Genomic DNA, 16375 nt, shown 5'->3' on the forward strand with positions numbered 1-16375 from the left:
TTGCATTAAGATTCAATTGATAATTGAATCTCATTTTAACTCCGATAAATCTCTCAAACAAAATAAGATATCTACAATAATTATAAGATTTTTTTTCAATTTCACTATTAAATAGGCATCCAACAAATTCATGAGTTTGAAAATAATCATGAAAATATTATTTACTTGTGCTATATCAAACAATTTGTACTAAAAAACGAATCCATTCTATTAAATTCAAGATCCTAAATGCAATCTTAGTGTGTGTGTATATATATATATATATATATATATATATATATATATATTGTTTGTTTGTTTATTGAATTGAAACATGTTGAGATATGCTTTAATGTTTTATTTTTTTTATTAAATTTCGCCAAATGTTACAAAGTATGACTATCAAATTTTAGTCGGATTAGTTGGTTGCTGGCTGGAGGGTACCCTTCATTTTAATTTTTTTTTCCTTCTTTACTTAATTGTTTTTCTCACATTTTTTCTTATATTCTTTTGTTTTTCTTCTTTACTTAAAATTTTCATTAGATTAAAAATGGTACTTCACTCATTGGCATCTACCATTCAATAATGATATATTGTACTGCCAGTTGAATCTTGAACATAGATTTTTTTAAGTTCAAACTTAATTTAATTTAAAATATTATTATATTAATAAAAAATATTTTATTTACTTAACAAATATCAACTTTAAAAAATAGATTTATTAATATATTAAAATTTACCATTATTTTATTGAAAGATGAAAAAATTAAAATAAAATTTAGGTTTGCGTAATAAATTGAAATTTTGAGTATTTATATTTTTAAATACTGAATTTTTTAGTATGAAAAATAAGTAAAAAAGTATTACCACAAGCTTAATTTATTTTAATCGATTAATTTATAAAATTGGATATGTGATTACATTTCTAATTATAACACTTAAAAATAAAAGAATATAAAATCATGAATTAAAAATTTCAAAAAACATTGACTTTTAATTTATCTAGTTGCTTTTAAGTTTTTGATGACACCAAAATTCTTTTGTTGTGGTTTGTCTGATTGAGTGCGTTTAAGTGTTTCAGACTTACAAGATTGCTCGCATCCTTGCTTGAACAGTACGAGGTTTGTTCTATGAATAACTTATTGGTAACTCTTTTTTTTTTTTTTTTTTCTCTCCATGATTTGTTAGGAGCTCAAAGTGCTGTCTATGATGCCAAGCTTTTTAGTATTTGTTTTTGAAGCAGTTTGAGCCTATGTTTGCAGTGAAGTTCTATATTTGTCTTCCCCATCTTGGAATTGCTGGTTCCATATACATACATACATACATATATATATATATATATATATATATATGTTCCCTGAATATTGTAATAAGAAATTCAAAACTTGTTATGATACAGATTGGAAGTTTGAAGGTATGGTTGTGTTTCATGTGAAACATGTTATTCTGTTAATCTGTTGAACTTGGTAGAAAAATGCCTTCCTATTTATGCTGGATCCCCATGGTTTTCACTGCTTAGTTCTTTACAGTACCAAGATACAAAACCTATATTATTTTACTTGTTAAACTCCTGGAATGCTATAACATTTCACTTTCCTTTCTTTTTATTACAATTTTACAATTGTCCAGTCACAATCAATAATTATAAAAAGATCCATCACTTATAAGTATAAACTCTACATAATATTTTGATAAACCCTACATAAGACTAATTTTTTTGGTTTAATTATAGTATTAGTGATATGCTCCAGTGAAATGCAGTGCTTTTATTTCTTCACAAAAGCTTCTCTTGCAATTCAATGGTGCATGATCATGCTTAATCATCAAACTTTAAGTTAAAAGGTCTTGAAATTACCCATATATATATATATATATATATATATCCCATGCAATTGCAAATCAAGGTAGGCAACGATGTAAAGTGATATATCAGTATAGTTCAATAAAAGGTGGAACTAATACTTAAAAATTATGGGTTCGAATGACCTTATATGAATAATGTTTTTTTCAATTAGGTATTTGTAAGGATAGAAGGGTTGAAGGATAAATTAAGAATTAAAAAAAAAAAAAATCACCAGAATATATATACAGTGCCCTCAAACCTGATCTCACACCGGCAAGAATCATGACATGTTCATGCATGGTCGTGGCAGTTGATATGTATGAAAAGAAAGCTTGCAATGCATCCATTATTCATCACAAACTCAAAGTTAAAAAGACTACCAGTTTTAGCTCGTGGCACTAGGGAGGAATTGTTCCTTTCAGCAATATGGCCAGCAAACGAATTCTTCCCATTGCTGAACTTGGTAAGTGCAAATGACAACTCAAGTTCAAAGCACTGTCCAAGAAAGCAGAGGAAACTAGCAGAGTAAATTAAGTTAAAGGAATTAAAGAAACAGACAAGACATCTGAATTGACAATCAGGAACTAAAATTAATGAGCTAATCATAACAAAACGAGCAAAAAATCATAGTTAACACAGATTTTCTAAGCGCAATTCTGTTATACTAAGGAGCCATATTTTCCCGTTGAGTAACGAGCAAGTTCCCAGACCAGTGTCTTGTTGTTGAGAGAAGCTACCATTTTAAACTTATGTTAGCAAATGGCATAACAGAAATGGATAAACACAGAGAGAGAGAGAGAGAGAGAAAGAGAAGAGAGATGCATTTGATCCCTTGAGACCTATGTTGGATATACTTCCATTCCCCATTGAGGTCATCTTGACTATTTTGCTTTTTCTCAACCTTTCTACTCAGTTGCTAATCTGCTAATCTGATCTCAACCGCTAACTTTTTCTAAGTCCTACTCCATAATTACTTAGCCTTCTTCATCATAATCTTCTTCATCCTCATCTAACCTTCTGCCAAGCTGAGCAAGTTGAAGAGGATCAATGGCCATCTTGTCCATATCTGAAAGAGACCAGCCTGGGTATTCTTCATGTTTTGTCTCTGTTGTAGGCTCTGCCGAAGAAGGCTGAGTTGGTTCCACTGCTGCTGTTGCTACTGATGCAGCAGCAGTAACTGCATCTGATGAGGCCTTTGTATCCACTTTCTCATCTACCCCAGCATTCAGATCAAAATTCCAAACAGCTTGATTGGTATCTTCATCAATTGTGTTCTCTTTCATCGGTTCCTTCAACTCAGAACCATCATCTATCACCATTCCAGGCGTTGAATGACTTTTGTTGCTTTGCTGAAGAGTTGAGCAGGGTTCTGGTTCTGTTTCACGATGAGAATCTCTTTCCACATTTCGAGCTCCTCTTCCACGTCCCCTACCTCGTCCCCGGCCTCTCCCTCTGCCACTGGTGCCAGCATGACCCACATCATGCTGCATAGAAGACATGAAAGTGCTGAGATCCACATACACATAAATAACATGCTCATGATAATGACATTTGAGTGACAAATTAAACAAATGACTGACTTGAGCTGAATTTATAAGGCATGTAAGAGGCCTGTCATTGAAAGTATAAAAATTCACAAACATCTAAAATAACATGCATTGCAAGAACCAACCCAGTAATTCTTATGCAGAAGTATATAGCATAATACACTGAAGTTCACCAATTAATTTTTAGACCGAATACCTTTTTGTCACTGAAGAAACCATTTAGCATCATTCATTCTTGAAGTTGCACAAAAGCTCATACTACATTCTATATTCTTATAGTGTGTTGATACACACACACAGAGACATTGAATGGAAGCCATCTTACCATTCTGCTCCTCTTTGATTCTTCATCACTTTCATTGACTTCATCTCCAGCAGCTTTCCTGGCAGAATGATATGGAATCACACAACCAAATAAGTAAATCTTTTCAAATTAAAAAGTGAGAAACAAGAAGAAAGCCAAGCTTTCTCTAACCTTCTCCTGGAAATAGTTCGATCATCAGTAGCAACATCAGAATGACCATGACCATAGTCAGGAACCCGGCTGACAATGTCCCTCAGAAAATCAAATACATTATAGCTCTGTACACAATGCTTTCTGCAGTTTAGTTGGACACTTTAGTTAAACCAATGCACAACACTGAAAATCTACATCACTAGGGGTAACAAAGAGCAAGATTGGAAGCAACATTATATGATGCCATGCTGATCAGAAGACTTGTTAATTGAAAATGTAGCATGATCTAGAAAAGGATAAAAAAGATTCTTTTTCTCCCAGAATTGGGATTCACCATCTACAATAATCTTCATGGTGGATCTGTATCTAATACTTTGTGAACCAAAAAGGAGGAAAGCTGGATCAGGCCCAGCATAAAATTTAAATCTGTTAGGAATCAAATTTGTGAGAAAGGATATCTCTTGATAAATGTTGGTAAAGTAGGTTCTTATTGTTGCAATTAAAGAACAAATTTTAAGAAACTTTCTATGTCTATATTCACCCTAAACCACCCAAATTCTCTTGTAAGAGTACATGAATGGATGTTGGTTGATTACGGTGGAATCTTGATATTCTCATATCATGTTATTTTATATTAGTTTGCAGTGATGTTAATGTTTGTGGTTTTCCGAGTGTTTCTTCTTTTACTTCACTCTTGATATGGTACTGTAGTAATTCTCTCTCTTATTGATAAAGTGCATCTTTTAAGGAAAAAAAAAAACAAACAAATAAAAGAAGATCAAACATTCTTGGCCTGCTAAGTACTAACACGACCTCTTCTATATCAACAAAAATAAAACAGAAAAGAAAGAAAAAAAAAAAGGAGCACTTCAGCCAATGTAGTTGCCAAGTGGTAATTTGCTTGTAAACTAAAAAAATTACAAGTTTTTCGTAAAATCATCTTACAAGTTGTAATTGAGATAATAAAAGAAAGAAGCTAAAAATTAGTAAGCAAAGTAGAAATTATGGGCCAACAGAGGGTTCGATTTATATTTAGGATTAGGATAATGTTTGGAAGTTTCTATTTTGAGGGAACTAGTATATAGGTTACAAGTAAATACTTAAATTTGTTCCTTTCATACATTCTTTGGATCATTGGTGGTATTGGATCTATTCTCTCTCTTTTCCATTCACTTTGTCTCACTCTCTTTTTGCCTCTTACCTTCTCTTCTTTCTCTCACCCTATATTCTTTCCCACAAAAAATCAATTAGTGTTGAACTTTTTACTAAAGCAAGAGAAATGAAATGACACTGAGAATAAGTTATAAAGTACAGTACTAAATTCCTAAAACTATCACAAAAGCCTATTGTCCAAACCTTTGAAGTGAAACTCCAACAAGAATCTAAGGCATTTAATGTGGGAATCATATTTATATTGTTGCTATCTATATAACTAGTGCACAGACACATAATCCAGAAAAGTGAAACAAAATGGTAAAAGAGCATTTATATGCATGAAAACTTATATAAATGCAGCACAGACGTCAAATCCCCGAGTAGACTACAGACAGGGCATGCTAGAAAGAATAATGTTAATTATTCACTTACAAATGCAACGAATTCATGGTCTTTGCTCCTCTCTGAAGGGTAATCTCGTACGTACGATCACAAAGGTCTTGTAGAAACAATTCCAATGCTTTAGCTGCAAGGTAATAGGAAGAAGCATAAGCAAGTAATACGCATGCATGGAGGAATTATTTAGGTAAAATCACGAAAGTTAGAGTCACTCACAAACTAAAACAGGCACTGCTAATGCAATCTTCCCAACATCTTCATCAGCTTGCATAATCTTTTTAATACGAGCCTGCAAAAACAAATATGTTAGAAAGTTTCAGCACTATTCACAGCTTACATCTTAAAAGAGATAAGAAAACTATAGATAAGGGAATATCATTCCAAAAAGTTGACTCATATCCAGGGATGACTGCAATCACTGGTCCTACAGCATATACCAATCATCAGAAAAGCATTTCCTTTATTTACCAAACTTTTTAATCAATATATTACATGCATATTTTTCCAGACTAAAAACAGCTTGAAAGATGCAACAATTCGTGCAGTGCGGAACCATAAACTGTATATTTTAATTATAAGCAATCAACATTGTCCATTCTAAAAGATGATTACTATAGAACTCAATGAAAAAAATAATTCTTAAAGATTTTCGAAGCAAGAGTTGCCAGCAATTCTTTTAAAAAGAAAGGCAATTTCCAAAGCTGCATTAGAGAAACTCCTCATGCAAATTTGATCGGGTAGAAAATATGGATAATGATCCCTTCTGGAAGCCACAGTTATGTTTGCAAACTCATTGCTTAGCGCTTTCTCTTAAAATTACATTTTTCAACAGTGAAAAAAAGTTAAGGAGTGAAGCCTTTAACATGATCTTTTATCTTCCAACAGAAGGAAATACAAGGTGCCAAACAAACCATCTGGAAAAGGTGCCCAATCGGTACTACTAAATTCCAATGTCTGATTAGTGATTCCAGAAAAATATGCTTCAGACTAAGAGAAGAGTTACTAATGCAGCAAAAAACTGCTCAGATTCTCCCATAATTTGTAATCATCCGGTGTTTGAGAGTTGAAACCAGACATGAATATGATAGATAGACACAATGATTACTTATTGATTCAAAACAGGCAGTTGAATAGATAATAATCTAACCACAAGTCCCAGCCAAAAAAAAAAAATCAAATCCCAAGTTCCACCTACTGTAATTCTGCTACCTGGTAGAGAATCAAGCAACTCTCTTTTCCTGCTTCCAAGAAAAGGAGCTAAAAGAGAACAAACAAATCATAACCGACAATCAACATTTCAACATGGGCGCTTAGACAAGTTGATCAAAACTGAACTATGCTCAGAAAACCACATATATTAATTTGCACAAACTTTGATGAATAATTTCGCTTTTGAAGAAACTAAAATATTCTAACCAAAGAAATCAGCATTAAGTATGAAGACATATGATAACATTTTCAGTTTGCAGAGAAACAAAGATCACTTGGCACCTTCTTATTTCACAGAAAGAAGAAAAAAAACCGATTGAAGTACACATAAGCTACAAATTTAAAAGAGTTCACATTCCAAAACCAGAAAAATAAACAAAGATTAGCATCAACAGTTTATGGTGCTCTTCACATTCAAATATCCTACACCAACCTATAAAACTCAATTAGAATGCCAACACTAGCATGAAAGAGCCAAAAAGCAGCAGCAGAAACATACCAACCTACCCTCAGTTTTTTTTCATTCCTTTTAATAGAGAAAAAATCCGATCCCAATCACAATAAACAAAATACAACCAATTCTCATGTTCCCAACCTAATTGCCATAAAATCAATCAACTAAATTTTGGTACCAAATCATCTAATTTTTTTGAAACCAAACAAAAAGCCTAAAAATGACAATTCATGAGTCAAATACAACAACAACTAGACCTTATACTCCATAACTCTGGGGCCAGTGCCAAAAAGATAATCACATATTAGATCATAGTTTCAAATCTTCTTGCGCCACAATTCATGAGTCAAATCATATTTGGAAAATATAACCACTATAGCTCTGTAAGAATCGATCAATTTGAAGGACCGTTAAAAAGCATTATTAAACCATTAACTACAACCAAAAGCAAAGAATCATCCCTAAAAAGACTATGAAAAACACAAATCCGACCACATACTCCATGAAAATTCCATAAAATTAAAACAATTATCAACTAAATTTTCGATAACCCTAATTATTGAAAACAGCATCAACTAATTTATGGCAAACTAATGACGACCACGAATCGAAATCGCCGCAAGAAAAACAATCATAAATTCGAAAACTAGAAAAGACCCAGATTTCAATTTCAATGGAATCAATAAAAAATCAAATACCCAAAACAAATTAACAACGGATAAAACAAAGAAATTAAACAAATTCAATAAAAAGCAAAAAGAAAATAAAAAAGATAGGAAGCTTACAGCTGGGAAACGGGTGTCGAGCTTCTTCTTCATGCTTTGGTTGTCAGATTTGGATCACTAAATTATTAAAATATTAAAAATAAAAAAGCTAAACGAAAAAGGACAATTGATTTTTTAAAAAAAGATTTACTTCAGAAGGAAATCAGTGTTGTTATAATCATTTCAAATATGAAAATAAAATCTAACAAAAAACCCATATCAGATCCCAACACTGCCTTTTCTGTTAGCTCAAAACCAAAGTCTTTGTTTCAAAACCAAAACCCGTCCGTACAAGTTTGACAACAGAAAATCAAAAGGTTAAAAAAAAAAGATAAAAAATATATTATTTTTAAGCCAATGCCGTTTGGTTTATCGAAGGTTTGAACAGTCCAATACCTGACGATCACGTTTGGAGGGTCGATGCTTTATTTCGTAGATTTAAGAGGGAAAATATTTAGTTACACGTGTAATCATTTTATTGGTTTTTTTTATAGTTCCATGACTTACCACGATATTTTCCGGATATTTGCTTTGTTTTCCTTTTGTTTTTTTATTTAAATATTGATATTGCCATATCGACCTAACCCAAAAAAAAAAAAAAAAAAAATCAACGACAATAGCAATAACATAAGTATAACATTTTTTTTTCTATATTTGATCATTTCAAGTAGTAAAATTATAACCATCCAAACATTAAACATAAATATTGACAACAAATTCAATATAAGTTGTTTTTGGTAATTTGATACTTAAAATATTCTGAAATTATTTCACAAACAGTAGATGACATTTTAAAATTTTTATCATTAAAATTAAAAAAATTATCACATATCATTGATAAGTGTATTAAAAAAAAATACAAATATAATATAATTAAAGAAACTACATTGTAATTTTCTTAACACTTCTTGTTTAATCTCATAAGTCAATTTCCATTTGATTTAGGATTGGAATAAGTTTTTAGGTCCAAGTTTGGCTTTATATTAATAAATAGTATATTTTTAAATAATTTGTGTGTGTAAAATTTATAATAATTAAAATAATATACATTATATTATAACATATATGAATATATGATAAGATACGTCATATAAACTTTTACATGGATAATTTATATTTTTGACATATAGAGTAGTAATTTAATTTTAATTCTTCACCAAATAATCCTATTCAATTCATTATTTAATTTTAAAATTTTTAAAATTTAAACTTATTTAAATCTTTCAACTATTTTATCTTAATTTAAATTAAATAAAATTTATCTCAAAACTCAGTTATTTCAAATATATATGTACAAAATTTAAAATTTAAATAATTTTTTATATCAAATCTTTAAATATTCATAACTATCAAGAGCATTATATATCTATTTCCAACTAAAACTACAAATTTTATATTTCAAATATATATAATATTTGCAAAGAATTTGATTTCTCCTTTATCACTACTTATCTTATCTTTTTAAATTCAATAAAATTATCCATAAATCTTGATTATCATGTTATGTATTAATGCCATACATTTTCTTTACCAACAGTAATTATTAGGTTATATACATGCCCTAATTATGAGTGGTATAACATGGATTATTTTAACTTATTTATGAAATTGCCATCAATAACCATTGAAATTTATTATCATTAACAAGTTAAGCATGTGGAATTTCACAATATCCAACTCCCTGAGCTAAAATCTATGTCAATGAGATATATGTGCTTTGTATATGTTGTCATCTTTTTGTGTGTGATTGTGAATGCACACATGTTTTTTCAATAATTTATCACATTGAAATGTTATGTAGTCGTGTAATAAGTTTATCTCTTTTGAAAGATGATTTTTAAGAGTTTTTGCTTTATCATTGTTTCACACCATTTACGTACATCATTTTGTGTAAGCCTTGGTTTTATGGTAATGTTTTTAACTTAAACAGTTGCTCTTAATAATTTTTCTCTGTATGCTTATTCGTTTTAAGCATGGTAGCCATACTTCCTTGATTCCAAGCTCTGTTACATGGATTTGCATTTTGGACTGATATTGAATTAAGTGGATCACCAAATTCTCCTATAAATAATCATATCACATTCTCATTAATATATGTATCGTACAAGTAATAAACTGATTTTTATTTATAAATTAGATAAATTTATTTAATAAAATATTTTAATAGAATCAAAATTTTTATTTATAAATTAAATAAATATTATAAATATTTATGATATAAAATATTAAAATATCAATTTAAAAATATAATAAACAAAAATGTTGATTTTTGTAATTTGGTACTCTCTTTTCTTTTTTTTTAAAATAATTTTGCACTCTCCTAATACCTACTCATATCATATGTACCATAAAAAAAGAAAAAAAGAAAAATTAATTTCCTATTACCCAGTTGTTCCCAATATAAACAGTAATGAACAACGAGACAACACTGTGCACACATCAACAATAAGAATTTATGTAAATAGTCAAGTCATTTGATAATAAAGTAGTGGACATTTTCGGTAATCATAATTTAATTTTTAATATTTTTAATTCAAAAATAAAAATTTGTTTTTCAAAGGAAAAATTGCAATCTACATCTTCCTATATGAATCAAACTCAAAATTTGTCAATTGAGAAAATGTGGACAAGCAATGGTCATTTTTTTATGAAATTATTTGTACAAAAAATTACAATAATATTCAAATATTACACTTAAAAATCAATTAATTAAATATATAAACCAATGAATATCCAACGTATAGCTGAATAAATATTTGTTTGGGCTAAGTCAAATAAGTCATTAATCATGCTATGCTTGTCAGAAAAAAAATTAAAAAAAAATGATAAATGAAAAAATAAGAATAGATATCGATTATGTCCTTTTTTGCAATTCTTTTTATCTTTACAAATGAAATCTTCTTGTCTATGATTTGACAAATTTACCTAATTATGTAATTTTTTTGTGCCTAGTGCAATTTTTAGATCCATGACATATTTTTCCAAATATTTTGTGGTTTGATGTGGGAACATTTTAATTTGAAGGCATATCATCTACGATTAAATTTCAACAACCCGCTATTGACTTACTTGGACCAAAGAATAATTGACACATAAGCAAAAAAATCTATGTCAGCTTTGACATCCATGGTAATTAATGGCAAAATAAAAATATTAAAGACTTGTGATTTTATCTCCCATCAATGTATCATATGGTATGATCAGAAACAAAGTCTGTTCTGACATGTTCCTTGATACTCAATCATATAATTAACCTCTTGTTTTTGCACTATGTTTTGCAAATGAACAAAAACTTTCATGCTTAAAAGTTACTTGATTTGTTTTATAAAAGCAGCATAAATAATTGACGCAATTATGTATAATTTCTGCACGTTTGAGGGAGAATTCTATTATACTTAAGATTGATAATTCAATTCGTATTTGTCAGATTTTGATTTAATTCAATCTTATAAAATTATTTATTTTTTAAAAAATCAAGTTTTAGATTAAGTATTTTTGAAAAAAAATTAAGGTTGGGCAAAACCCATTTCCTACTTGATAAATATTTTTTATTATTTATTTAATTTTATATTTATATTTAAATAATAATATTAAATAATATTTTATATTATAAAATTAATTTTTTATTAATTTTAGATAAGATAAAGTCAATTGTACATTTAAGCATACATAGATCGAATCGGGTTTAAATATAAAAATAATATTTTTAATATTAAATCGGATCGAATTTAAAAATTAAGTTTATAAAATTGGCTCGGGTTCGAGACAAGCAAAAATTTGCTCCAACCCAAGTTGCCATTTGTTTTGTCCCTTGGCGTGAGAGAGATTGAAAATTATACTATATAATCTTATTTTCATTACACAGAAAGATTACAAGGAGCTAGGAGGCTGGACTACAGAGAGGTCCATTATCAACCAACCTGTTTCTTGTATGATACTAAGTAGAATAATTCAGGAAAATGCATCAAAACATTATTCAAAACAAATAAGAAAGTTACGGGGTTTGGATTTGGCTTTTAAGTTACTAATTGTTAATTTGGTCAGAACCGGGACTGAATATAGGCAACCACCTTCTTGTCCAACTGGAAGGCCTTTGTGAGAACATCAGGATTGATTGGTGGGTTTGAGCCAAAGACTGCATTAGCAATAGTGATAACCCCTGCATTTTGGCTGCCGAGACCAGCAAAGGCAACAGCCTTAGTTTCCCCTATATTGAACTGGAAGTGAATCAAACCTTTTGGGAAAACGAAAACATCTCCAGGTTTCAGGACTTTAGTGAAGAGACGGTTATCTGGGTTGGATGTAACAAAGCCAACATAGAGTGTGCCCTCTACAACAACTAGGATCTCAGCTCCTCGAGGGTGTAGGTGAGGAGGGATTAGTCCACCATAAGGTGCATAGTCGATTCGAACCAGAGATATGCCAAGAGTGTTAAGTCCTGGTATCTGGTCAACATTGACAGTAGTGACATTTGATCCAACCAGATTTGATGTGTTTCCCGGCATGTTGAGGCCTGAAAAGAAGAAGTCATCTGCTACTGCAAGCTTTGGGTCCTTGCAGAACTTCCCGTTTACAAACACTGCAGGAAAGAAATGATAGTTGATATATATCATCTCATGCAAAAGTAGAGTACCTTTCGGCAATGTTATTATATTAAAATATTGCTCCTAAGCTGCTGAATGTCATTCAGCTTAGGCAATATTAGCTTCATGATCATGAACATTAACATAAAGTCAACATAGACAGAATGCCTTACCGCCATCCTTGGTGTCCTTGAGAGCCACACAGAAGTCCTGCAGAGGACTAGGGTCAGAGGCCGAGGCTAATGAGAAAGCAAAAGCCAAGAGGGCAAAAGCAACAAGGATAGAGTCCATTCCTTTCATAAAGATACACCGGCAATGCTTATCTGACTTAACTGGTTGTTTGCTATTGTTTTGAACAAGAGTGGGAAACTATGCGAGTGGGAAACTATGCATGACAGACTGCTATTTATAGATGGGAACCAACGGCCTGGTCCCTATTCTCCTCAAGTATCAGGAAAAGACTTTCTTAACAGCAATCATTTTAAAATAATTTCGCTCTTTTATCATGGTTTATTTTACTCATTCTCTGCAGCTATACATGTGCTTTAATTACTGAAAAATGGTATTGGAAGTTGTCATGATTCTGTCTATGGTGCTTTTGCAGTGTAGGTTGGATTTGAAAGTCAGACAACGAGAAAACAGTCCAATCTTCTGTTGTCTGACTCCAGAATAGAACTCAATCAATTGATATACAAAAAGCATGATTCTTGGAGCACATATGCAATAAATTTATCTCAGGCTTAGAGCTTAGGCACATGTGTAGTTACTTAAGCTACGGCATCTATGCTTATCACATTAATTTTTTTTTAAGGTCAACCTTGCTTTACCAGCAACACTTTTTTATTATTTTGACTACAGCTGGAAGCAATGGTCTGAGACTGTTAAATAAATCTGTTGGAACTCTTCTGGATTGAACACAGCTTGAGTACTGAACACGTGGAAGGTCTCAAACTAACTGCTTTGATAAATTATTTGATATTACTAGTGTTGTAACCCTGTTTCGCTTGGGATCGGTTGAGATTAATAATTTTTTTAGAGTATATTATAAAGATAGAATTAAAAATATTTAAATGCATTACATTTGCATTTATATATCAAATAAAAAATTAAAAGTTACACATATAAAAGAAATATTACAATTTAGTGAGAGATTAAAAGTTAATATTATAATTTTGTTTTATGTACCAAATAAAACAAAAGCATAAAATAAATCCATATACAAAAATAGATTCCCTCCAACAAAATCCCACTAAAAAAGTAAGTCTCATTTTTTCACACTCAAAAATCCATTAAACCTAAAAAAAGGAATAGCTATTATGTGTAAAAAACTTATACAATAACAAATTCTTTTAACATCTAACCTATAAAATAACTTACATTCCCTTACACCTCAAAGCCCATTAAACCCAAAAAAATAATAGTTGTCATGTGTAGAAGGCTTATCCATATTCCTTCACATCCCAAAACCCACTAAATCCTCAAAAAAAAAAAAAAAGAGAAAAGAAAAAACGTCATTTGTAGAACGCTAATGGGACATTTTATAGATAGTAGTATAGGTACCTGTTGTAGCTACAATATGTAAAAGGATTAGTGTTTGAAATTAAGGGTGTTCATTGGTTTGGTTAATTTTAAATTAAATTATTTAAAATTAAATTAAATTTTTTATTTTTATTAATAGAATCGAATTTAAAAATTTTAAAAATTAATTGATCAAATTAAATTTGGTTAGTTCGATTAATTTTTTTGATTAATTGAGTAAAAATACATTTAAGTTAAATTATATTTTAAAATTTAAATTTCTCATATTTTAAATAAACTAAATAAAATTATCAAACAAAATATTCAAATACTAAAGTATTACATAAAAAACTCTAACAACTTATGAAATTAAATAATCCATTTCATATATATATTTTTTTATATTTAGATTATGTTATATTTCGGTTTTTGAATCGAATTAATGAAAAATAAAAATTTTTATAAAATTAATTTGGCTAACCAATCGAAATTAATTTAGTAATCGATTGATTAATTAAATTAAATTGATCAACTGATTAATTCAGTAATCAATCGATTAATCAAATTAAATCAATTTAATCAGTTAATTTAATTAAAATTGAATTATAAACACTTTTAATTCAATAATCGATCGATTAATTAAATTAAATTGATTCAATCAATTAATTTAATTAAAATTGAATTATAAACACCTTTATTTGGAATAGGCTTATCCAAGATTGTTCAAATTTTAAGTCCTTATTTAACTAGAAATTGACTTGGTAAAGTCATAAAATCCAGTCATTTGCATAAAATTCACTCTTCCGGAAAATCCATGCAAATGTTTCAATTCTAGATTCGCTAACTACTTTGTCAGCTAACAAGTAGGTTAAAGAGAAGGTTCAGCTGCTTACCACATTTCCTTACTTTATTTATTTATTTTTATCATGATGAGAAACACTCTTATTGGCAAACCTTAATTGAAATAGTAATTTTTTAATTTAATATCAAGATATTATAAGAATATGTAATAATATATATATTTGAATTTATATTTGTAAAATATATTTTATAAAATAAAATTATAAAATTTTTAAATCAAAATAAATAATACCATACAATTGAATATAAATTTTTATATAATTATACCACATACAACTTGAGTTCTAGCCATTAATATAGGAAAATTGACCCAATTTGTTTTCCAAGTTTACAAAATGTATTGAATAAGCCCCATTTTCCACTAAGCTAAACCCAAATGGATAAACCCCAATTGTTAATCCCATTATCTTCACTTATTGCTGACCAAGTGGAATGGCAACGCATAAAAATACCATGCAAAATTGAATTGCGCCAATACTGCCAACTTATTGCCTTGGATTTGTGATGGCACCTAATCCACGTGAGAATGTCATGTCTTTGGCAACTTTTCATATAAACTTTGATTAGGCTAAAGCTGTGTAGACTCTATGAGACATAGCTGCCAACTCTAGCATCTGGGGTTGCAGAACTGCATCTTCACGAGTAAATGCAGGGATTTATGACTTGATTTGGGAATCATTTGTGTAGCTCACAATTTGATGAAGAAAAAGAAGGGCCAGGGTCCGTATAGTTTTCAGGTCTACGCAGTCAGCGATTGACTCTGAAAATCACATTGTCAAGTATGTTATGAGCGTTACTTTGCTTCTAGTACTCCTTATGTATGCTTTGAGCACTGTAGCATCCATTTTGGAACTTTTTTTGATGTTGCTTTAACTTTTGTGTAGTTAATTTTTGCATTCTCCGAATACTAACTGTAGACGTCGTATTTGTATGAGCTTTTGAGTCCGACTTTAATTCTAAAATCAGGTCTAAATTTGTTATTTTTATTAAATAATATATATTAATAAAATAATAATATAAAAAAATAAAAAAAAACAAAAAGGTTGGTGCTAATGGGCCCTGCATACATTGCCACATTTCTGTTCACCCATATGTCCCTGTTCACCAAAGGTCTATAAAGCACTAGCACTTACGCCCTATAGAAGGAGGATTCGTACCCTTCCTAGTCACAGCCTCTACACATCTTTTTTTTTTTTTATAAAATAAAAAAATAAAACAAAACCAAAAATCTGCCAGAAACCAAAAAAAAAAAAAATACAATCCTTCCCGTAAGGAGGAGCCATCAGCGCCAAGCCCTTGCAACAAAAAAAATAAAAAAAGTCAATTTTAGTTTATAAAAAAAAAAAAAAGAAAGGAAATCGAAACTTTAAGCTCGATTTACGCCAATCGAGGTTGTTCCCAGTGAAAAGGAGATCAGATCTAGAAAAAACACGTTGAAGAGAATATTTTGGGGTATTTTGAGACTTTTCGACTTCGACGTTGACAACAGCGACAGGTGGTCGATGGCCAACGTGACCAACGATGACTAACCGATTGGTCTAGAAAGAGGGGGTTTGAGAGTGTAGAGAGAGAGAGGGAGAAGAAAAATGAGAGAAGAAAAAATTTT

At 30.1% G+C, this 16375-nt stretch overlaps 2 protein-coding genes across 2 annotated transcripts; both read right to left on the reverse strand.

Annotated features, from left to right (window-relative positions):
• Window positions 1-2392: 2392 nt before the first annotated feature.
• On the reverse strand, window positions 2393-8218 carry LOC111294269 (uncharacterized). The gene is made up of 6 exons (XM_022887525.2): window positions 7829-8218; window positions 5597-5669; window positions 5414-5507; window positions 3845-3967; window positions 3695-3752; window positions 2393-3306 (listed from the first exon to the last, which is right to left on the reverse strand). Exons 1-6 carry the CDS (start codon window positions 7859-7861, stop codon window positions 2797-2799), a joined length of 891 nt encoding a protein of 296 aa, XP_022743260.1. The 5' UTR covers window positions 7862-8218; the 3' UTR covers window positions 2393-2796.
• A 3398-nt stretch (window positions 8219-11616) lies between these two features.
• On the reverse strand, window positions 11617-13134 carry LOC111294203 (germin-like protein subfamily 1 member 18). Its single transcript, XM_089742884.1, has 2 exons — window positions 12564-13134; window positions 11617-12386 (listed from the first exon to the last, which is right to left on the reverse strand). Exons 1-2 carry the CDS (start codon window positions 12688-12690, stop codon window positions 11848-11850), a joined length of 666 nt encoding a protein of 221 aa, XP_089599010.1. The 5' UTR covers window positions 12691-13134; the 3' UTR covers window positions 11617-11847.
• Between the last annotated feature and the right edge of the window lie 3241 nt (window positions 13135-16375).

Source organism: Durio zibethinus, chromosome 14, assembly GCF_047325235.1.
Source record: "Durio zibethinus cultivar Kanyao isolate XHJ-2024 chromosome 14, ASM4732523v1, whole genome shotgun sequence".
Taxonomy (NCBI): domain Eukaryota; kingdom Viridiplantae; phylum Streptophyta; class Magnoliopsida; order Malvales; family Malvaceae; genus Durio; species Durio zibethinus.

Bases quoted from the DNA above. Each gene is read 5' to 3' on its own strand.
- LOC111294269 (XM_022887525.2), bottom strand. From the start codon at position 7,861: ATGAAGAAGAAGCTCGACACCCGTTTCCCAGCT. The intron at 5,670-7,828 runs GTAAGCTTCCTA...TTGTTTTTGCAG, and splicing joins TCGACACCCGTTTCCCAGCT to GCTCGTATTAAAAAGATTAT. The intron at 3,307-3,694 runs GTAAGATGGCTT...TCTTCTATGCAG, and splicing joins AATCAAAGAGGAGCAGAATG to CATGATGTGGGTCATGCTGG.
- LOC111294203 (XM_089742884.1), bottom strand. From the start codon at position 12,690: ATGAAAGGAATGGACTCTATCCTTGTTGCTTTTGCCCTCTTGGCTTTT. The intron at 12,387-12,563 runs GTAAGGCATTCT...TCTTTCCTGCAG, and splicing joins CAAGGACACCAAGGATGGCG to TGTTTGTAAACGGGAAGTTC.